This window comes from Tachypleus tridentatus, chromosome 13 (genome assembly GCF_004210375.1).
Source record: "Tachypleus tridentatus isolate NWPU-2018 chromosome 13, ASM421037v1, whole genome shotgun sequence".
Lineage (NCBI taxonomy): Eukaryota > Metazoa > Arthropoda > Merostomata > Xiphosura > Limulidae > Tachypleus > Tachypleus tridentatus.
Window position 1 is genome coordinate 52,731,180 of NC_134837.1, and position 24,409 is coordinate 52,755,588.

The 24,409-nt window shown below is 34.5% G+C and overlaps 1 protein-coding gene across 8 annotated transcripts in view; it reads left to right on the forward strand.

The window, feature by feature from the left end:
- Nucleotides 1-24,409, forward strand: part of LOC143237472 (protein O-mannosyl-transferase Tmtc3-like) — a 144,700-nt gene that overhangs the window by 108,484 nt on the left and 11,807 nt on the right. For 6 of the 8 annotated variants that reach the window (XR_013020083.1, XM_076476759.1, XM_076476752.1 and 3 more), the window contains exons 10-17: nucleotides 3,774-3,857; nucleotides 5,752-5,889; nucleotides 6,740-6,833; nucleotides 15,499-15,648; nucleotides 19,602-19,684; nucleotides 21,297-21,369; nucleotides 22,509-22,595; nucleotides 23,320-23,387. Coding sequence is in view for 7 of the 8 variants with exons in the window: in XM_076476759.1 (XP_076332874.1) it covers nucleotides 3,774-3,857; nucleotides 5,752-5,889; nucleotides 6,740-6,833; nucleotides 15,499-15,648; nucleotides 19,602-19,684; nucleotides 21,297-21,369; nucleotides 22,509-22,595; nucleotides 23,320-23,387 (777 nt within the window). In the remaining variant the exon portion in view is untranslated. The remainder of the gene's footprint in view (nucleotides 1-3,773; nucleotides 3,858-5,751; nucleotides 5,890-6,739; nucleotides 6,834-15,498; nucleotides 15,649-19,601; nucleotides 19,685-21,296; nucleotides 21,370-22,508; nucleotides 22,596-23,319; nucleotides 23,388-24,409) is intronic. The other 2 variants (XM_076476754.1, XM_076476758.1) reach the window with 1 other exon arrangement.

Below are 24,409 nucleotides of genomic sequence, written 5' to 3' on the forward strand. Positions count from 1 at the left end.
TTTAAGTTTGTTTACGCAGGATTAAATCTTTCTCCAAAAATATTTTATAGGCCAATTGTATAAAATATCTTTCTTTATCTGGTTTTAAGTCTTGCGTTCTTTTTTTATTTTTCGAAAATGCCAGGTTTTGTTAATATGCCGTACATTCTTTGTACAAAATGCTGTTAAGACAAACAAAAAGATAAGAAAATACTGCTGTTAGAAAAAAATCTTGCTTTGAAAAGTGAAAAAGTAAAAGAAAAATTTTGTTATAACATACAAAAAGATACAACAAAACTCCTGCTACAAGAAACAAAAAAATAGAATAAAAATGCAGTTATGACAAACAAATAAATGCGACGAAAATCCTGCTATGAAAAACAAAAAATAGTAGAAAATTGTTGTCATGACAAACAAAAAATACAATAAAATCCTGCTATAAGAAAAAAATAGAAGAAAAATTCTGATATGACAAACAAAAAAGGTGCGACGAAAATCCTGCTATGAGAAACAAAAAAATGGAAAAAGTGCTGGAACGACAAACAAAAATAATACAAAAAACTGATTATAAATACAATTTATATTGAGAAGAAGAAATATCGAAAGTCATCTACTTTTCTTAACCAATAATGAATATATTCTTCTTCTTCTATGACGATTTCATATTTTTCTTTAGCATCATGAAGGTCAACAACATCGATTATGTTAAACACCGAACCCTTTTTTACCAGATTAAAATGAACCTGAGAAACAAATGTCCTAACGTAAACGAGCGCTTTACACCATACAATAAATTATGTCTTTTCGGTAGAAGATTGGTCATAAAACTAGTTTCATTTTGTTGTAGCCTTGATCTATTGCGGAGCTCTCTTGTCATTACTCTTTGAAAGGAGTTTAAACGCTGTCCAATGTATTATCACGTCACATTAACGATTAGCATGTTCTCTTTTGTAAAAGCTGTTTCCGGCCAGCAGTTTGACATCTTTACTTACGCGTGTTTTAAGCCAGCCAATGGTACCTCCAATATACCTGAACTGCATCTAGAGCATTAAGTTTGTGAACGATATTATATGTTGTTAGTGGGACATGCTGTCTTTAAACTAAGTGGTTCATCAGAACATGGTGTTTTATGTATAGATCATCCTTTCTTGTAAGTGTACTTGCCTTTCTAATATGTCATTTCGACAGAGTGCACCTTGATTAGCGTGCATGGAGAAACTGCTGTCAAAACGCGCTCCATTGGAGCTTGAGGTCGTTGGTGTGCTATAAGAATGACAGTCAAACGCTACTGTTCAATTAATGATTAGCAGGGAGTGCTGTTAACTAGCTGTCTCTCTTCTAGTCTGTCAACATAAAATTGGGGAAACGGCAATACGGGGAAACGGCATGATCCGCGCGAAAGAAACTAGGTATGACAATATAGGAAATATATTTTTGTGTACATTACAAAATGGATATTTCGTTTGTAAAGACAAGCATAAAATAGCCATACGGGGTTCAAAGATTCCCTAAAGAATCACAAAGTTTTCAATGTACCGATCAAGCTCTTACATGACCCTCCATTACTTCCATCAGGTCATCCCATAACTAATGTCCGAAAATTGAATACAGAAAGTGCTTCATCATTTCTGTCCTTGTAGAAGGCTTTAATGACTAAAATATGTAGTAAGACGTGTATAAAAAATGTTCAGACAAATAAAAGAAACTAACCCAACTCCACTTTTTCAGATCACTAATTAAATAAACACTTATCAAGATGGATGTATCTGAAGAGCACATTAGGAATGTGATACTTTATGAGTTTAAAAAATGCGACAGTGCAGCAGAAACTACACGAAACTTTCAAGGTGTTTATGGTGCGGAATATCTAAATGAAAGAAACTGTCGAAGATGGTTTCAGAAGTTCAGGTGACTACGGCTTAAATGATGTGCCACGTTTAGGTCGTCCTGTTGAGTTTAATGATGACTTGCTGCTGGCTGCACTTGATAAATATTGTGCTGTAACAGTTGAAGAACTAGCACAGAAGCTTAATTCAAGCCATTCAACAGTTCACTTTCATCTGTAACAGCTTTGAAAGGTGTCAAAACTTGGAAAATGGTCCCCCATGATTTGACAGAAGCCAACCTTAGAGCAAGTGTGGACATTTGCAATCCTCTGCACTCTCGTGAATGTAATTCACCTTTTTTGGACAGGTTAGTAACTGGAGATAAAAATGGATATATTATAAAAATGTTAAGCGACGAAGACAATGGCACAGTGCAGTTAAACTGGCTAAAGCACAGCCCAAAATGGACCTCCACCCTAGAAAATTCTTGTTAAGTGTTTGGTGAGATATTGTTGGTGTGATCCACTTTGAGTTGCTGCCACTCAATGTAACGATTACATCAGACTTCTATTGTCAACAGTTAGAGAGCTTGGATGTTGCACTGAAAGAAAATAGGCCTGCTTTGATCAATCGTAAAAGGTGTTGTGTTACACCAGGATAATTCACGGCCCCATACAGCTAGGATCACATCTGCAAAAATTGAAGAGTTAGACCGGGAAAAACTTCCACATCTTCCTTATTTTCCAGACCTTACTCCATCTCATTATCATCTGTTCTGAAGTTTGAAGTTTGCAGAACTATCTTGATGGAAAAGAGCTTGGAACATGTTAAGATATCAAAACTACCCTCTCTACATCCTTTTCCTTCAAACCCCAAGAAATTTATAGAAGTGGCATTCAGTAGCTTGTGAATCGTTGGCAAGAAGTAATTAATAATAATAGAACATACGTTACTGATTAAATAACATTAAAAGCGTTGGAAATTCTTTCTCTTTTTTTTAGCCTAATATTGAACATTACTTAAGGGATGACCTGATATAAAACCCAACCGTGTTTCCGTTACCGCAAAAAAGAAAAAGAAAGAAAATGTTAGAGTACCTTTTCGTGGTACCTGAGAATTGATCCAAACTTATCTCTCTGGTTCTGAATTGGGGGGGACACAGTATCAAGCATGGTGTCCTCGAGATCGTGAGAAGGGTCAAAAACTCAGAATTCAATATTATATTTGGGTTCAGTGGTCCTGAAACCTACTGTTAGACTCCCATCGTATCAAAGTAACCTTCTGAGGGGGTTCTAACCTCTCCCTCCTTTGTATGAGGTCACGTCTTCAAAGTTCTATTCCTTCAGTTCTAGAGCTGTTTGAGAAGTTAACTGGACACATGTGCATATATATATATATATAAAGCTATAAGCTGAAGTAATAAGAGAGACACTTCTTAATTGTTCTTCAGAAAAAATTATAGTTATTGGATTTTAACGTCATAATTAAGTTTCGCGTTTGAGTATATATAGTCATTTTAATTTTATCAGTTTATTCACCCTTTATACACCGAAAGAGATAAATAGATGGATTGCATAATTTTGTTTATTCTTAGATTGATACAGTTTGTTTTAAATGGTATGTTGCTGGTTTAATATTTTATAGGATCGTTGTCAAATGTAATTTCATTTTTAATAACAAAACAATTTCTATAGGTTGAATCAGTTGGACTACACACATGATTTTATTTGTTTCAGAACTTTAGAAGAATCGTTTCTAAGATAGTTCTTGTAACAATAGAAGATTGGCTTAGGAAATCTCACAAATAATTAACTATTGAATTATCCGAAATGTTAACTTCTAGTTGGAAGTGTTTTTATATTCCAAACAAAATAGGGATTTTCATTTAAACAGTTCGTCATCAGTACTTCTGAAGTCAATGTTTAGCTCTGATACTGGCAAATCCTTACAGGTCATTTCTCTTATTAGGTCACTGAGGACCGTCATCAACCTTGGACTATTTCTCCTCTTGTCAACCTACATCATCAAAACTGTCCACCGGAACAGAGAATGGTACAGTTATTTGCTCGACCTACTAAGAATTTATTTTCGTATTAGAGTCAAAAAACAATACTACACGGCAGGTGAATAAACAGGCAGGCAGATAAATGGACAAACAGACAAGTAGTAAGAAAAGACAGATAGATTATTATGTAGATAGATAGACAGATGAGATAGGGAAGCGTTGAACAAGCAGGTTGAATTAAATGCAGAATGTCTACCTAGAGAATAAGAAACTATAGATTAAAGATCGGAAATTTGTGTAGATGACCTTTAAATGAAAGGACACTATAATCATTCTAAGAAGACCGCGTTCCTTCATCATGAAAGGAAACACGACGGGAGATAGGTGGTAATAATTGAGTTTCTCTTCCTTGGATTAATTTTTTATATTAACATCGTGGAGCACGAACGTTTGCAAAGAAAGTATATTTAATCCGTTTTCACATCTTGGAGTCTTATCAATCTAAGTCACAGTGAGAACAACTTACTTAGAAAATAAAACATTTTACTATAAGTATAAATTAAAAGAATAAAATATGTATTGAAGTTAAACATGAAAATAATGTAAGTCTGACGTGTTTGTCACTGCTGTTAAACTGTCATTTTTAATATTTGTTTTTATTACTTTACTTTTGATCCTTTATAGTTATCTTTATATCTTGGACAATGTCTTTCATAATGCGATTTACGAATAATTATGTTTGGTCTCAATAATATGGAGGAACATTTACGGGATAAGGATCACGACCTCTAGGTATTTTTCAGTGAAATCCGTTTAGACAAATTTAAGTTTTATAATTTCATGTTGATTTGAAATTGCTCCAAAATGAACGGAAAGCACTTATTTTGACCTTTAACTTAAGGATTTGTTTTTATATCATTTACTACTGGTAGGAGTTCACGTATTGCACAATATTGAATAATTGTGTGTTTCCTTGTTATAACGTTATAAAACAAAATACTGTTCTAAACAATATATGATATTACTCATTTCTTACGGTAAATGTATAAATAACTTAGCAGTAAATAATGAGAGCATTTGCAATACGGATGATAATTTCTGTATGCCTAACATAAATGGTTTAAGTACCTTACAACCAACAGAAAAATGGATCCTAAAATATCTTGTATGCATATATAATATTAAAAAAGGGATCTATGAAATTCTAATATTCTTTGTAAAACTTTATTCGTCATTTTAGGGAAAAAGAATCTGTAATGTCTAATGTGTAATTCGTTTTGTATAAGAAGAATGATCTCAAAATATATACTGTATAAAAACTTGATCGTATTCGTCTATAAAAGAGATAATAAACTTCAAATGTCCATTATATAATCTTGATTTTTCCTCATCTTTATAGGGAGAATAAAGTTGCAATTACTAGTGTGCAAATTTTATTTGTATCCATCTGTAGAGGGAGAATTAGTTTGAAATTGCATGTTTTCCTCGTCTCTAAAGGGAGAGAGAGAGGTTTAAATGCCTAGTGTACAGACATGTCTTTCATTCACCTGCATAGGGATAGTAAGATGAGATATCCACTGTAAAATATAGTTTTTCCTCGTCTCTATAGGGAGAGAGAGAGGTTTAAATGCCTAGTGTACAGACATGTCTTTCATTCACCTGCATAGGGATAGTAAGATGAGATATCCACTGTAAAAAATAGTTTTTCCTCGTCTCTATAGGAGAGAGAGGTTTAAATGCCTAGTGTACAGACATGTCTTTCATTCACCTGCATAGGGATAGTAAGATGAGATATCCACTGTAAAAAATAGTTTTTCCTCGTCTCTATAGGGAGAGAGAGGTTTAAATGCCTAGTGTACAGACATGTCTTTTATTCACCTGTATATGGATAGTAAAATGGGATATCCACTGTAAAAAATAGTTTTTTCTTCGTCTGTATAGGGAAAATGAACAAAGGCTTTTTTCATCAGGCTTAAAAGTAAATCCTCTAAACGCGAAGTTAGATAACAACATGGGAAAGGTTTTGGAAGCACAACAGCGCCACGAGGAGGCACTGAATTACTATAATCAAGCCATCAAGTAAGAGTTTTTGTGTGTTTTCCTATTTTTATTTTTTACAATTTGCTGGCTGTTATTTGTTCTTGATTTTAGACTTTATTGAAGAATGGAACTATTACACATTTAAGGTCATAAACTATGCATTAGAAACATACGTTTTTATTAAGCTATTGAATCTAACCGAATCCTCTATGCATTACTCGCTGTGAAAATATTAAACAATTAGACGGTTATTTACTAAATTGTGTATTAAGGCGTTGGACTTGTAATCCGAGGGTCGCGGGTTCGCATCCCCGTCGCGCCAAACATGCTTGCCCTTTCAGCCGTTGTGGCGTTATAATGTGACGGTCAATCCCACTATTCGTTGGTAAAAGAGTAGCCCAAGAGTTGGTGGTGGGTGGTGATGACTAGCTGCCTTCCCTCTAGTCTTACACTGCTAAATTAGGGACGGCTAGCACAGATAGCCCTCGAGTAGCTTTGTGCGAAATTCAAAAACAAACAAACAAACCTCGATAAAACCACTATGACGTTAAAACTTAAATACCAGCAGTTACTTTTTACATTTCTGTATTCGATGTAGCAAAAGTGACAAAAGAGGAGGTTTTATATTATTACTACAGGAATGTTTTATATTATTATTACAAGAATGTTTTATATTATTACTACAGGAATGTTTTTTTGAATATTTACTTTTCGATGTTCTTTTGTTGTTATTTGTTTGTTTAATATTCCGTGTTGATTTCTTTTCGCGAGAAAAGGAAATGTACTTCCGATTATTTTCGAAAATATTGGCTTTATTACGGCATTTATATTTCGCAAAACTAAAGAATTTATTATTTTTCGACAATCAACGAATGTTTTTGTTCCACAGAATGCAACCCAACGATGTTCGCGGGTTTCTCAACAGCGGTCGAATTTTAACGTTTCTCAGGAGATATCAGGAAGCAGAAGAAATATATTTAAAGGTAAGAAACGTCAGAGATTTTCTCTAATCATTTTATTCGTAGAAAATGGTTTCGAAATAATTAATCCGTTTTTCATCGATTTACTCAAGAAATTATATGCGCGGAGAAACCATATGTACATTCCTAGCGAAAATAACGATTTTAACATTAAGAAACTTTGTTCATGTTGTCGTACAACGATACATTTTCTAATCTTGGAAAATTGGGTATTAAGAAAATTTAAAATTTATTCAAAATCTGTTTCTTTAAAGCGAATAATGATATCAAAATAAAAAGAGATAATTATTAGGGTTACTTCTGAGAATTAATTCGTGTTATTACAGTCAGATATGTCTGAAAGATTAAATGTATTCAGTGTTATAACACTCAGGTGTATGTCTGAATAATTTCTACATGTGAGTGATTAAACGTATTCAGTTTTATTAGACTCAGTTATATATCTGACAAATTTGGTCATTTGTTTGGAAGATTAAACGTATTCAGTGTTATTACTCTCAATTACGGCCCGGCATGGCCAGGAGGGTTAAGGCGTGCAACTCGTAATCTGAGAGTCGCGAGGTTGAATCCCCGTCGCACCAAACATGCTCGCCTTTTCAGCCGTAGGTGCGCTCTAATGTGACGAGCATTCCTACTATTCGTTGGTAAAATAGTAGCCCAAGAGTTGGCGGTGGGTGGTGATGACTAGCTGCCTTCCCTCTAGTCTTACACTGGTAAATTAGGAACGACTAGCGCAGATAGCCCTCGGGTAGCTTTGCAAGAAATTTAAAAACAAACCAGATTAAAACCGTGGCAGAAACGTCAGACAGCTAGAGCGAGTTAATACACAAATGCTTGACCAGGACTTCACACCAATATTAATAAACAATTTTATCATAAATATTAATACATCTTTAATGAAGAACCAGAAAGAAAAAAAAATCCAAACGAATAAAAAAATACAATATTCACATAACACCTATCAATATCGAGTGACAAACACCACTAACTATCTCGTAATTCTCTCTTAGTGAAGCTTCTGACAGGATATTTATTCACCGAGTAGATCACTAGAGTACAGTCTCATGTGATCATAAATTTACATACTCTTCTACTAAATTAATGGTATTTATACATTCGGATTTACAACGCTAAAATCAGATGTTCAATTCCCCTCGATAGACTCAGCAGATAGTCCAATGTGGCTTCACTATAAGAAAAACACGCTCACACCATCGGTGCATCACGGCTAGGGAAGCTGGTGTTGGTTTCATCATACACATGTATATATTTACTCAAAATATAAATTACTAAGTAAAAGGTGAGTTAGCGCTTTAGTGCAACTAAATATTCATAGATAAACTAAACGATCGTAGTTAAGTAATAAATGAACGATAAACACAATCATAATGGTACAAAAAAATTGAATTTGCTATTTGATTCAGTAAGAGCTAGAAATAAGCTATAATTTTTACTCTCATTTATAATAACAAGACCTAGAATAAAACAAGTGCTCTTCTTTCCATTTTATTCGATAAGGCCTAGAACTACTGCTTTCCTTCTATTTGATTCAATAACGTCTATAAACAAACTATTACACTTTATTCACGATTCCATTAAGAGTTATATACATATAGCTTTCCTTACAAATACAATGATTTTTTCTTTAGTCAATGAATACTCTTAATCATGCACGTTTTTTTTTAAAGAGATGATAATATTTAAACAAATGGTATCTTATACTAAGCAGTCTTTTCTTAAGCAGTCCTTTCTTTTGTTTACTCATTGGACATCGAATATTTATTTAGAAATATTATATATGTAGAAACGGCTGGTATGGGTAGAAAAAACATTATGTAGAAGAGCAAAGAACGTTTCGACCTTCTACATAGTGTTTTATCCACTCATACCAGCCGGTTTTACATATATATTTACAAGTGGGTTTTCACGTCATCACGGATTATTTAGAAATATTGTACCTTTTAATCAGTGGTTCCTCAGCTTTAAAGAAATGTTTTTCTAGAGAGGATTTATAATTCTGTATTACATAGGAAACTATAAAGAGGAAATCTATTTATTATTACGCTATACAGCTTGAGATTTTAGATGAAATTCAGTTACCTAAATTCAATAGCTGTTGGTGATTGGTTAATCCAGGTTTCATTTTGAAGGATTACAAGTGTTTCCTTCAACTGCAGTATAGTCTCGGTTTCACCGATAACTTTGAAAATACTGTTAGTTGGGACCATGTCACATTCACTTAATGTATGTCGAACAAAGCTTTAACTGACATTAAACCTAGGATCAAAATGTTCTTTTAAATGGTCTCCAGGTCTTCTAACAGCCGAACAAGGGTAAGCGCCCACTCATATCGGGTAACAGGATTCATAAATAACTCGTGATTGTTGAGAAAACTTGATACGACATACAAACATGGAAAAATCCTGAATCCATAATTAAGAACTTATACTTTATTGATTATGGTGTCTAGTTTTCTCTTCAAGATTCGTGAGTGTAAACCTGCTTACGGTACAGAGAGCATTACTTGTAGTTTTCAGATGTGATACGGATGGATGTAATTGTTGATCGGCTTTATTAGTGGTAGTTTCAAACCAGATTTAATGCTGAATAACTCTCTTTTAGGTTTTATTTGAAATGAGACGAAACATGACTGTTAAAGTTTGGTTTGTTTTGATTTTCGCGCGAAGATACACGAGGGCTAACTGCGCTAGATTTCTCTAATTTTGCAGGGTAAGACCAGGAGGAAGACAGCTAGTCATAAACACCCACCACCAGTTCTTGGGCTACTCTTTTACCGTTTAATAGTAGGATTGACCGTCACATTATAATGCACCCACGGCTGAAAGGGCGAGCATGTTTGATGTGACGGGATTCGAACCCACAACCCTCAGATTACTGGTCGAGTTTCTTGATCACCTGGTCTTGCCGGGCCAACTGTTAAAGTAGGCGTACATTCTGGTTACATTTCTGGTAACAACCGAAATCAGAACATTCTTGTTTGTTGCAAACATATGTATAAATAAAAGGTAGAGTTTGTTTTGAATTAAGCACAAAACTTAATAATGGACTATCTGTGCTCCGACCACCACAGGTGTCGAAACCCGGTTTCTATTGTTGTAATTACGTAGGCATACCGCTGTGTCACTGTTGACGTTCATATGTGAATTTAATGTTAACATGTACTATCAAGAGAATAAGTGGCTAAAGTGTTGTCTTAGCGAGTTCAAACAGTTTATTTGCCATCGCTGTGTTGATGAAACATTTCTAAAGTTCAAAAGTAAAAACAAATTAGTTAACTTCATGAAATATTCGAATTTTAAGCATGGCTCACCCTTACTAACCCCGAAAATGAAACTATACATCACAATCAGCAGAGTATATCTACAAGATGGCCTTCAATGTGTGTTCCGGTCTTTGATAAAAATTCAAAATGTTTTCATATTTAAAGATCATATCTAGTTTTCTCACAAGCCACATGCTATTTATGAATTCTGCCGTCTAACTTTTTAGGGTGCTTACGTCAGCTGGTCTCTTAAAAGATTGGGAGATTGTTTAAAAGTATACTCTGTTAAAGAATATACAATAATGTAACAAAATGAACTCAAGAAACAAAAACTTCATGTCTTACAAAAGTACCTAAACTTAGAACCAAGTGTGATTATGTTTAGTTGGAACTTGTGTTTGGCCCAACCTCTCATCTTCATCTCAACGAATCATCGATCAATTTCACCTACTTCAGTGCCGAAAGACATCCTCAACTCCAGCGCTATATCATCTTCGTGCTACGCTTCTCATCTTCTCTTCTCTAGTGTTGAAGGTTTACACATAATTCACCATTTTTCCGGATAGCCTAAGGCATCAAGTGAAAATTACTTAATCTTCATCAAACAACCAGTTTAAAGAACATCAATACGTTTCTTGTTAAAATCCAAACCAACTGATCACGAAATGGGGTCAAAGGAAACAGAAATTTCTGATCTCTCCAGTTATCTTTTTGACCCCTTGGGGTCCTCAAATATACCTAACCAAAATAATCGTTACAGATAGGACAGGATGTTATTGGTTTAAAGTCAGTTCAAGCTCTGTTCGGAATGTACTAGATAGATGTGATGTGGTCTCAACTCACAGTTACAGGTAAAGCCGAAAATGAGACTATACTCTGGGCCAAGCATTCCCAAACGTTTTAGACCTGCGGAGTTTCACATCTGAAATAAAATATGTTCTGGAGCCTTATTAAAAAAATACATTAAACATAGAAACAATCAGACACTAGCATCAGATAAAGTTTACTTCAAGCTTCTAGAATATAAATTTATTAAAAATACCAATAGTTAAAGAAAATGTTTACTTCTACTCACTTGTTCAAAAATTTCTGTTTACAAAATTTATATCTGTAAAAGTACAGTGTACTTATTTATTTATTAGTGGCTCAGATGGGCTCGTTTTTGTTCGTAAAGTAGTTCAATATTTGGAGTTATGGTTGTTATCTGTAAGTGCAAATCATCTTCAATATTTAATCTGTTTCTAAATTTGGTCTTTGTAGCTGTATACAGTAAAAATATTTGCTCATAAAGATATGTTGTTGGAAAACGCATCAACATTTTCAAAGCTCTGTTACTTATTCCAGGGTATCCATGGCCATTTGAATCCGAAATTGTGTAAATTCTTCCTGCTGAAATTTTGTTTTTAGGCTGTAATCAGTTAAATTTCTATAAGCTGTTCTTTCTCTTTCAAAGACAAATCGTTGGTATTTGCAGAATCAACAACGGGATTTTGAATCCACAGTAGTTTTTTCTAAATCAGGAGGAAAGTACTCCCCAATAGTTGCACAACAATCAGAAACGTTTGTATCTTCACTTAAGAAAATTACACTCATAAATAAAAAAAAACACTGAGATTTTCGAAGCAATCAAGTTCTTCCACAAGTATACATTCATCCCAAAGTTTTAGCTTACGTTGAAGAGCTTCCATTTTACTCCGAGCTTTGAAGTACGTTACCCTGATACCTTGCATTACAGCATTCACTTCATTAAGATAAGAAAATACGTCCGAAAAGTAAGTCACTTTCTGTATCCAGCATTTGTCCCTTAATTTGTATGCAAGTTCAAAATGGCATTCAGATAATGTACGGTCAATCCCACTATTCGTTGGTAAAAGAGTCGCCCAAGAGTTGGCGGTGGGTGGTGATGACTAGCTGCCTTCCCTCTAGTCTTACACTGCTAATTTAGGGACGGCTAGCGCAGATAGCCCTTGAGTAGCTTTGCGCAAAATTCAAAATAACTGACGTCAAGCAGAAAAAAATATTAAAGGTCCAGCATATGACAAACGTGTTATATTAAAGATATATTTTATTTTCTACTTTTTTGTACAGTGTATTCTGATTCAATTTTATAATCTTAGATAAAAATATTAACATTCTAAAATTTTCTCCTAGAGCCCCAGATAAATATATATACGAGGGCTGTTCAAAAAATTCGCGGACTGTTTGAATTGCGCAGCTCCAGTTGGTTCCAGGGAAATCCGCTTGTTGTCGCTAGGTTCGCACAGATCAGCTGATCACGACGCCATTTCCCGATTGCAGATATCTTCATTTGTGTATTAACTACGCGGTTTTAAGTGAAGTGCGATTTTTTCGTTTGGCGGATTTCAGAATGAATGACCTGAAGGAGCAACGACTTGCTGTGAAAATTTGTGTTAAACTTGGAAAATCTGCAACTGAAACTTTTGCTATGCTTAACACGGCTTACGGTGATGTTGCTATGAAGCGTACGGCATGTTTCAAGTGGCATGAACGTTTTAAGGATGGTCGACTGTCCACTGAAGATGATGAGCGTCCTCGACGTCCTTCCACGTCAACTGACGACCCACACGTCTACAAAATCAACACCCTGGTGCGGGCAAATCAACGTCTGAATGTCAGGGAGCTTGCTGAAGAGTGTGGGATATCAGTTGGATCTTATTGCGAGATTTTGACCGAAACATTGAAGATGCACCGCGTTGCTGCGAAATTCGGCCCTCAGAACTCGTGAGTTTTTGGCCAAACACTCGATCACTGTTCTTCCCCACCCTCCCTACTCACCTGACCTTGCTCCTTGCGATTTTTTCTTGTTCCCCAGACTCAAAAGACTCTTGAAAGGAAGAAGATTTGAGACGATTCCCGAGATTAAGGCAAACGCAACGAAGGAGCTGGAGGACATTACAAAAGAAGCGTACCAGGACTGTTTCAACAAGTGGAAACACCGTTGGGATACGTGTGTACGTTGGGGAGGAGAGTACTTTGAAGGGGTCCCAGACCTGTAACTTCTAAATAAAGTACATTTTGTTTTATGACATCAGTCCGCGTATTTTTTTAACAGACCTCGTATATGTCAGAGCCCAAGGGCTCCGCGGAGCACAGTTTGAAAAACCATGTTCTAGGTGAAGAAAACGCTTCTAATCATTCATAATGAGTGTGTGTGTGTGTTTTTCTTATAGCAAAGCCACATCGGGCTATCTGCTCAAACCACCGAGGGGAATCGAACCCCTGATTTTAGCGTTGTAAATCCGGAGACATACCGCTGTACTAGCGGGGAGGCATTCATAATGAAGAAAGTTATTTTAAAAAAAGTGCTACTTAGTAATAAATTTGTTCCCAGAAGAAACGGCTTCAAACTAATAAGGTTCTTTGCAGGAGATACGACTACTTATTAATAAGATTGTTTTGAAGAGATAGGACTACTTATTAATAAGGTTATTTTGAAGTTATACTATTACTTATTAATCAGCTTGCATACAGAAGACACGACTGCTTATTAATAAGGTTGCTTACAGGAGATGCGACTACTCACCACAGAACAATATTGTTCCCAATAGAACCAGTTATCTATTAATAATACTGTCTCCGTAGGAAACAGCTGATCGATGACAAAATTTTCGTAATACAAAGCGTTTTTAGTTGAGTAATTTATATTGTCTATTTCTTGTTTGTTTATTTGTTTTGGAATTTTGCGCAAAGCTGCTCGAGGGCTATCTGCACTAGCCGTCCTTAATTTAACAGTGTAAGACTAGAGGGAAGGCAACTATTCATCACCACTCACCGCCAACTCTTGGGCTACACTTTTACCAACTAATAGTGGGATTGACTGTCACATTATAACGCCCCCACGGCTGAAAGGGCGAGCATGTTTGGTGCGACCGCGATTTAAACCCGCGACCCTCAGATTACGAGTCAAACGCCTGAACCCACTTGGCTATGCCGGGCCTTTTGTTTTCTAACATATTGTTTATAAAGAAAAAGGGACTTTGACAAAATGTGTATATCCTTTAAAGTAAGCGTTCTTGAAAGGAATCTTTATAGCTTTAACTGTACGTTTCTGTTATCAAACAGTAAACTCTTTTACCTTTGGATTTGCTTGAGGGTCTTATTTTTGTTGTACTTCGCTAGATAAAAGTAACAGTCTTCAGATTCTAATTTAACATGATCATCACTACGTACTGTGATACAGGAGATCTGGATTAGAATATTTTGTTTATCTATCAACAAACTGTTATTTGTTCTTAAAGTGAAAATGCTAATTTACTGCCAGACAACTTGTTGTTCTTCCTCTTGCAACAAGCAATAAAAGATTCAAATTCTACCTATCTGTTACCCATCTCTTCTTAAGATGGCGTGTCTGTTATTTGTAGTTAATTAAGTGGTTTTCCAAGTGCTGCCATAGATTATTTTAGGGTATTCAGTTGCAGTTCAAACAAACTCAAGATTAAAGTTTGCTCAACATATTTTCTCTCTATAATAATATCTTGCTTATCTCGATGTACATTCACCCTATATTTGTAAAGTGGTAAAGAATTGTTTCAGCTCTATTAAATATTTATCTATTCTGTTAGAACCTAGAATTTCACATTCACTTAACAAAATTGGATACATAAATACTGCTTTAAACTCGAAACAAAGTGCATTTGAACATAATTGTTCTCAATAGAAGACGCTCCTGATGTATAATGATTTGTATTCATCCAAATACATTTTCTTGGATTCAGCAGATCTACAGCTACTGTATAATGCAACTTCTAGTCACGTTACTGAAGTTCAAGAAAACGTCCCATTCTTCATCAACTTTAACTCTTTGTTCCAGTGTTAAGAAAGGGATAAACACTTTCCTTTCTCTTCACAGTTAGAAAATTTTATTATCGCCACTGAAATATCTTTCACACTTAAATAACCACATGATTCAAAATCTGCCTTTTAATGACTGACTTGGCCATCTATTGCAATTTTCCAGTCTAGATATTATTTCCGAAGATTATGTTTGTTCAATGAAAGGAAATTGTAGATATTTTGCCACAGGATTCACTTGGTATTCACGGATGGAACTGTTCGAATTGATTTTTTTTCTTTTTCTGCGGTCTTTGCAACATCCGTAGCATGAATAAAGAATCGATTGCACTTTGGGGAAAAAAAGTCGTATTTAGAACCCAAATTCCTATGATTTCATCAAGCCTTTCGTTCCTTTTTCTTTTGCCGTTATCTGAAACTAATATTGGTATTTAATAATATCAAATAATCACATTCTTTTAAAGGTTATCATAATTTTAGGTTTTAGGATGAGTGGTTGTGTGGTTGTATCAACGTAATATGTTTTCTTAATATTATGAACAAAAAGTTTTTATTTTCCTTGATTCATCGTAGGCTAAAGCTTTGTTACCTCAGACTGAAAATCCTGCTGAAACAGAAACCCACGTGACTCCCAGCCACTTGCAAGTGTTTTTAGGCCTCGCTTCTCTGTTATCGAAGAATACCAGTCGCTTAGAAGAAGCTGATGCCGTTAAGTGTTGTTCCGTTAGCTTATTCTTTATTATTTTCAAACAAAAGTATAAATATTATGTATTGTCTCTCAGCGTTTTTATATTGTTATACAATTAATGTGTAAATGTTAACTTTTGTTCCTTTAGCATGTTTTATATCCTTACGTAATTACAGTATGAATTTTAAGTACTGTCTACTTAGCGTATTTTATAGTTATATTTATGTAAAGAATGAATATTACGTACCGCTTCTTTATTGTGTTTTATATTATTATATAAATAAATGTGAATATTAAATATTTTCCCTTTAACGTAATTTATTTTTATAGAAATTAAGTTGCAAGTACAAAGTAGTTTTTGACGTTATATTCTTTGTTTGAGTTCTTAAGAGTTTTTCTGAAGCGGACCAAATAAAAGACGTTGATCAAAAAGTAAAAAAATACGATAAGCCTAATACTTACGTCGAATATTGATTATCATAACGCATTAAGCGAGGCGTTCACACAGTTAACAATCGTAAATGTGGCATATTGTTCTTGTCAACGTAAATTGTTCCTTCAGCGTGTTTTATATTATTGTTTAAATAAGTGTAATTGTTTTGTTTTCTTAGCGTCTTTTATATTATTGTTTAAAGCGTATTCAATAATGTTATATAACTAAAAATTGAGTTTTAAGTATTGTAACTTAATGAATGTTCTAATTTATTAAATATGAAAAAAATATGTCCTATATTGTTACACTTTTTTATTTATACATTATTATGATAACGGTAGAAATTATCTGTTTGCGTTGAAAGTTGTAAGAATAATCAGATATTGTAAATTATTCGACAAACATTATCACGTACATGCACTTGGGCCTAACGTAACAGCAGCACAGCACCAAACGTTTATCGTGTATTGTTGGATGATTGGATGCTTGCACGTTGTAGAGTATGTTAAGCACATTAAAAACTAAAAGCAGTAGAACATAAATAAAAATAGTGAGAATGCAATAGTTCAAATACGGGAATTATATATATACATATATATATATATTGAGAGAGAGAGAGAGCATTCAGGTTCTCCTGGATACATCTACTAACATAGCAGTCGTTTTAATACCTGAAAATTTTCAGTTTCACTGTAAATTACTTCATAACTCGCTGCCTGTGACGTTAATATTGATACATATCCTACAATGAGACAATAAAATAATACTAATAGGATTTTACGGCTTTCTCAAATCTCTGTCCCAGCGATCAACTCGCTAATGCGGTTAACAGCTTCAATAAGCAGAGTTTACGGTTATTTTAACTTCAACAAAAGGGAAGAAGGGTGGTGTTAAAAATGTGTGTCCAACAAAACTGTCGCTGAACATCCCGCATCGAATAATTCCCGTTCCGAAACAAGTATTCTTCACACAACTCTCTGACCGCTGTTTTTAATACTCCAGTGTCGACAGTAGCTACTGAATTTATTTCCCAAAAAAATATTCTTGTGAAATCTAGAAAATGAAAGAACCTCAGACAGATGAAAACCGGTCCTGGCATTGCCAGGTGGTTAGGCCGCTAGACTCGTAATCTGAAGGTCGGGGGATCGAATCCCCGTCACACCAAAACATGTTTGCCCTTTCAATGTGGGGATGCTATAATGTTCGATCAATCCTACTATTCTTTGGTAAAAGAGTAACCCAAGAGTTGGCGGTTGGTGGTGATGAGTAGCTGCCTTCCCTCTAGTCTTACACTGCTAAATTAGGAACGACTAGAGCAGATTGCCCTCGGGTAGCTTTGCAAGAAATTTAAGAACAAACCAGATTAAAACCGTGGCAGAAACGTCAGACAGCAAGTGCGAGTTCAAAGTAGGCTTAATTCTCACTTACAGTTGCTTCTATGAATAATTTCGCTGAAAGAGTTTTAGCAAAAATTGTAATCGAAAGAACAAAATAAAAATAAATATTTTCATGACCAAATTTTATTTTTTGCGACTTCGAATTTTGCTTTTGTTTCAACTTCGTTTTCGCATACGTTACTTTTTCATACCTATACACTCATACACTACGTAATTTTATGAAAATACGAAAAAATAAACCTGTACAAAAAGTCGTAATCCGTAAGAAGATAAATTGGCAATTACATATGTTGGCAAAGGAATGTTTTTACAAGAGTTCTAATGTATATTTTTGAGTCTTATCTCATAATTTAAATAGAAAAGTATCGGTTCGGTTGATATTTTATACCTCTTCCAATTAAGACAGTTTTATTTTATAAAAAGTGAGATAAAAGTAACAAATACATAAGGATATGTGTCCTATACAAATAATTTAATCTTTATTAACGAGGCGTCATTCTTAATATTCAAATAATACCCTCGCTGATCCGCACCAGTTTGTTTTTTGTTTGTTTTTAGAATTTTACGCAAAGCTACACGAGGGTTAGCTGCGCTAGCCATCCCTAATTTAGCAGTGTGAGACTCAAGGAAAGGCAGCTAGTCATCACCACCCATTGCCAACTCTTGGGCTACTCTTTTACCAACGAATAGTGGGATTGACCATCACTTTATAACTTTCCCACGGCTGAAAGGACGAGCATGTTTGGTGCGACCGGGATTCGAACACACGACCCTCAGATTACGAGTCGAACGCCTTAACCCACCTGGCCATGTCGGGCCGATCAACACTAATTTGTGAACATACAACGATAAAATCTGAATTTCGATTCCTGCGATGGATTAGTTGCAAATAACTTACTCTATAACGTCACTTTGCGCTAAAACTAAAATAAACAAATGCTCCAAAAAGTAAATGAATCTGAAAGTAAATTATGTATATTCATTTCTGTTTTAGTAGTGTGAATGAATGAAAGCTGATTATACACATTCACCTTGAGTGTAGATGGTGTAAAGGAAAACTACGTTAAGACGTTCGATTCGTAATCCTAGGGTCACGGGTTCGAATCCCCGTCACATCAAACATGTTCGCCCTTTCAGCCGTTGGGCATTATAATGTGACGGTCAATTCCACTATTTGTTGGTAAAAGAGTAGCCTAAGAGTTGGCGGTGGGTGGTGATGACTAGCTGCCTTCCCTCTAGTTTTACGCTGCTAAATTAGGAACGGTTAGCGCAGATAGCCATTCGGGTAGCTTTGCGCGAAATTCAAAAAACAAAACAACAAACAGATCCACTTCTGGTATAGAACAGAAAGTATGAAGGGAGAGCTGACTATAAATGTTTACTTATGGTTTACTATGGATGATATGAAGGAAAACTAATTGTATACAAGCACTTCTGCTTTAGTACACAGGATGTGAAGGAAAACTTTATTATTATGAAGATCCATTTATGCTTTACTATAGCTTAGGAAGTGCGTAAAAGCCCGTTTCGATCTTTCACTGTGACTTGCTGCATGTAACGAAAGAAACAACTGGAATTTTACACATTTGTTTTGATAAAGAAATAATCGAAAATCCAGTTGTTTGAGTACGTGAAAGATTTCTTATAGATGCACAGATAAAGATATAGAGAAATTGTATTTTGTAATTCGGCTGTTGTCTGAACCGAAACGTGAAGAACAAGTAAATCTAATGACGCAACGCTCTGCAGGCACGTGATCGTGAGACACGTTTTGATCAGTCCACAACACAATGGCCTGTATCGATTGACCACTTGAATAGCTAATTAAACAATGTGAGTCATAACTCATGTATGACGCATTTCTTTAATGATAAACAAAGCGGTTCTTAAATAACAAAACCATGTGTTTCATAAGTAGTAAACAGTCAACTGTTTAGATCGTGAATAATGTTTTCTTGAAGTATGAGTAATGTGTTGCTTAAATCACAAAACACTATTCATTACGTCATAAATAACGTGCTACTCAAAACGTTACGCTAACGAGCTCTTTATGAGTTATTAATTTTGAAATTGTTTTGTTTATTCAAATATGAATAATAAAGAAATTAAAGGAAAAAGAGGAAATTATTTGACTTCTAAAACATTTTTTCTTTTGCAGCTTTATCGAGAAGCCATACGACTACGTTCTGATTACACAGCTGCTTACTTGAATCGTGGTGATGTTCTTTTAAAACTGAACAGGTGATCATAAACATTGTAGTCTCTAGTAGCATTATGAGCTGGAATTTATCTAATAGGGTTGTAGTCTCTAGTAGCATTATGAGCTGGAATTTATCTAATAGGGTTGTAGTCTCTAGTAGCATTATGAGCTGGAGTTTCTCTAATAGGGTTGTAGTCTCTAGTAGCGTTATGAACTGGAGTTTCTCTAATAGGGTTGTAGTTTCTAGTAGCATTATGAACTGGAGTTTCTCAAATAGGGTTGTAGTCTCTAGTAACGTTATGAACTGGAGTTTCTCTAATAGGGTTGTAGTCTCTAGTAGCGTTATGAACTGGTGTTTCTCTAATAGGGTTGTAGTCTCTAGTAGCATTATGAGCTGGAGTTTCTCTAACAGAGTTGTAGTCTCTAGTTGCATTATGAGCTGAGATTTCTCTAACATGGTTGTAGTCTCTTGTAGCATTATGAACTGAGGATTCTCTAACAAGGTTGTAATCTCTAGTAACATTAGGGGCTGAGGTTTCTTTAACAGGGTTGTAGTCTATTGTAATATTAGGAGCTGGAAGTTCTCTAACAGAAACATGTTACAAAAAATAATTTTGTTTCAAAATAACTGTTCAAAGAATAATAGACAAATTGTTAATGAATGGATAGATAGATAGATTGATAGATAAATATATAGGTAGCTAGATAGATTTTACTGAGATAGGTGGACGGATGGGTAGATTATTTTTGTTAGTTCATAAAGATCGTAAGCAGTTTGTTACTTTATATCCTGTCAAAAGTATAAGGACAGCCTTCGAATATCCCAAACACCATAAATTACGTTAATATGAAAGAGAAGAGGTTATAGGCTGATTTGGAACACAGCTATGTTGGTTTGACTGTATTTAATGTAATCATATATATAAAAGATATAATCGGTGAGGTATGCGCAGTGTGCTTTCCATGTAGGTGAATACTGTTATACATAAACCGTACATTATTCTCTAGAATGTTAGGTATTGTATTGTGTAGTGTAACTTTTAAATATTAGCATGTCAACAATCGTTTGCGATTTACATTAACTTCTGGGAAGTGTGACGTATAGTTTTGGAGGGATGTCAGAATATATGGAAACGAATTATCCAACGGTTACAGTGATGGCTGAATTCTGCATATTAGACGTGAAATCCGTCTGTGAAGTGTTCACACGTCAACATTCTCATAGGTGTCCATAAATATTAAATGAACACGTACACGAAACCGCGATTTCGAAGTAACAATGTACGTTCAATAATTATCGATCAAAATCTCAAATCTTAACTCCATAAATCAGTGCTGATATCATTTGAAAGTTTAACTCACAGTTCTTCGGTTGTAATTAACTGGGCGAGCATTTGGCAAAGTAACACATACAGAATACATCAAATGTATGATACAATCTAGTTTGGAGCATGTCTCGTAGAGGAGACCGATTTAGGCTAACGTCGGTACTATGTCGTATTAAAACAGTGTTCCCTGTAAACTACTTTAAGTATTTATGTCCTAGTATACTGTTGGCAGGATAGTATGTCCATATTCATATATTAATTTTATAGAAATGTTAACTAGATTAAAAACCTGTAACCATTCTCTCTTTTCACAAATGTTCTATAGAAGTAAAGAAGCAGAAGACATGTACATCCGGGCTCTGCAATTTGACGCTGATAACCCTAATCTATACTACAATGTAAGCCAATAAAAGTTTTATATAATGCATTATAAGTTACAATACATGATAGACTTTCAATAACAATGTCAACCCCACATATAAAATGCTGTAGGGTTTATGCATAAATGTTAAAACACAGCTTTTAGTGTAATGTGAGGCTCATTTTCATGTTCCACAACAATAAAGAGGGTTGAGTGTAACACACTCAACGATTTGAGTATGAAAATAGGCAACTCAATGAACAACCACAATCGGTATAAAACCGTGTGGAAATACACGTATCAGAACTACATCTTAACATTGTAGGTAATGTGATTTCAGAGAACACTTGTCGCTTTTTGGAAGAGTAATTAAAAGTCCTACGGCACAAAACATTCATAAAGTCAGATCAAAACATGTGTTCAAATGTGTAATTTAGAATTTTTAAGATAGTGTAGCATTTATAGTTAGTCCTCCAATGGAACAACGGTAAGCCTGCGGACTTACAACGCTAAAATATGAGACTCGATTCCATTGTAGACAACATACAGTATACAACTACTTCACTGTAACCGCAATCTACCTCGAACTTCACTTTTCAAATTAAATTTTATACATCTGTAAATGGCTATTATCCAGTGAGACAGATTTCCACGTACTCGGATTTTTGTATATATTTTTCTAGATCCTATTCTAAGATATACTTTTACATATGCGCTGTTCCTATTAATAATCAGTGATAACGAGAAAACCCACTTGTAGATAAAAATATGTACGTAAAACGGCTGGTTTGGGTTGAGAAAATATTTTATGTAGAGGAGCGAACAACCTCAGGTTCACAAAGACGATGACCGAAGAAGGTCGAAACGTTATTCGCTCCTCTACATAAAAATTTTCTCAACCCAAACCAGCCGTTTTACAAGTACATGTTCCTATTAATAATAAATGTTTCCAGATGTTTCTTTTTAATGTAGTGGTGTTTTTAGATATTTCATTATAGTATACAAATGCTTTCAGATACTTTGTAAAATATTCTAGTTTCAGATTATTTTCTTAACAGGTTAAAATTTTAAATTTCAAATATTAGCGCTTAGACAATTTTCTTTTGCCAATTCATGTTATTATGTACATTTTTCCGAGTACAGAATATTTTTACTGTTGCATTACTTTCTCTGCAGCTTGGTGTTGTATTGATGGATCAAGGGAGAAGTGAAGAAGCTTTGACTTTCTTTAGTAGAGCCTTAGAATTGGAACCACAACATAAGGTAGGAAACTTAATTAGCAAGCCTTATAACTAGAATCATAAAATAAGGTAAGAAACTCATTTGGCAAAATCGTAGAACTAGCACCACAGCATAAGGTAGAAAACTTAATTAGCAAGGCTTACAAATAGAATCATAAAATAAGTTAAGAAGCTCATTTTGCAAAGCCTTAGAATTAGAACCACAACGTAAGTTAGGAAATATAATTAGCAATGCTTATAACTAGAATCATAAAATAAGGTAAAAAACTCATTTGGCAAAGTCTTAGAATTAGAACCACAACATAAGATAGAAATATTTATTAGCAAAGCCTTAGAACTAGAACCACAAATAAGGAACAACGTTTTCAGCAGATCCTAAACAAATTTTAGGAATATTATAAATTATGGTGTGTTCTACTATCGTTATTTCTTTAAAGAGACACCGTACGTTTGTTGTTCTGTAGGATTTTTGAATACCATATCATGTTAAAACTGACGTTGTTTAGTGGTTTTTAATAAAAAGAGTAAGACTTCCTATCTGAATGTGATCTGTTATTTTTCACTTGGGTAATTGTTGTTTTTAATAAAGTTAATAGACTGTTTAGATCAGAATAATGTCCCTGTAGAACATTTTATCATTATCTGTATGCATGTCGAAAACCGATGAAATTTCTTCTGTTAATTCTTACGCTATGGAAGTTTGAATATAATTAATTTGGATCTCAGAATCCGTTAATGAATTTCAGCAAGCCCTTCTCAACTCAGCTATGCTGCTCCAAGACAGAAACATGCAGAAAACAAAGGAAGAGGAGAGGTAATTATGACAGTCAGTGAACTTAAATATAACCGGTTGATGATCTGAGAAACATTTGTTAATTAACTATAGTTATTATCAATCAGGATTTAGAAGTTATCGCCTTAAGAAATAATTGTGTTCTGCGATTTTGTTTTTAGATTTTGTATCTCATTAAACTCATTGAGAACTTATTTTTTTATTATTTTGTAGCGAATTATGATATTCTTCTCGTTAAATGTTTATTCTAATAATTTGTTTTTAGTTGTAATGTAATAACGTTTAGCGGCGCAACCCTGAGCACTGCCGTATTAAATCATATACTATAACATATCGTGACTCAACCTTGTGCACTGCCGTATTAATCCATATACGATCGTGTTTCAAGACGCAACCTCGTGCACTGACGTGTTAATTTAGATAAAATCACGTTTCGCGGCGCAACCTTGTGTACCGCCGTATTAATTTAGATACATTCACGTTTTGCGACGCAACATTGCGCACTGCCGTGCTAATTCAGGCCTTGAATATTCAATATCAGTGTAATTGACAAATGAATTCGCTCGCAAATCATAGTGAAAGTGATAAAACTAATTGGTTTTTGATTTACAATATCACTTCAATGAAAGTTTCGAACGTTTTTTGCATTGTAACTAGAGGATATATTATATTGTTACAATTTTTAATAAATAAAGTCGCTACATAGCTTGGTAATTATTTATATTCTTACAATCTTTATAAAGAAACTTATCCTTCAGGTGGGTTGTTATTTCTATTCTCAAGATGGCTGGTATAGGTGTTAAAACTTTATTTAAGATAAAGTACAGAACAACGTTTCGACCTTCTTAGGTCATCTTAAAGTTAACTAAAACAATTGTTATCTTTTGTTACAATCTTTATAAAGAAAGTTACCATATAGCTGGGTTGTTATTTATATTATTGCAGTTATTATAAGGAAAGTTATCATGTAGCTGGGTTGTTATCTATATTGTTACAGTTATTATAAAGAAAGTTACCTTGTAGCTGGGGTGTTATTTAAATTG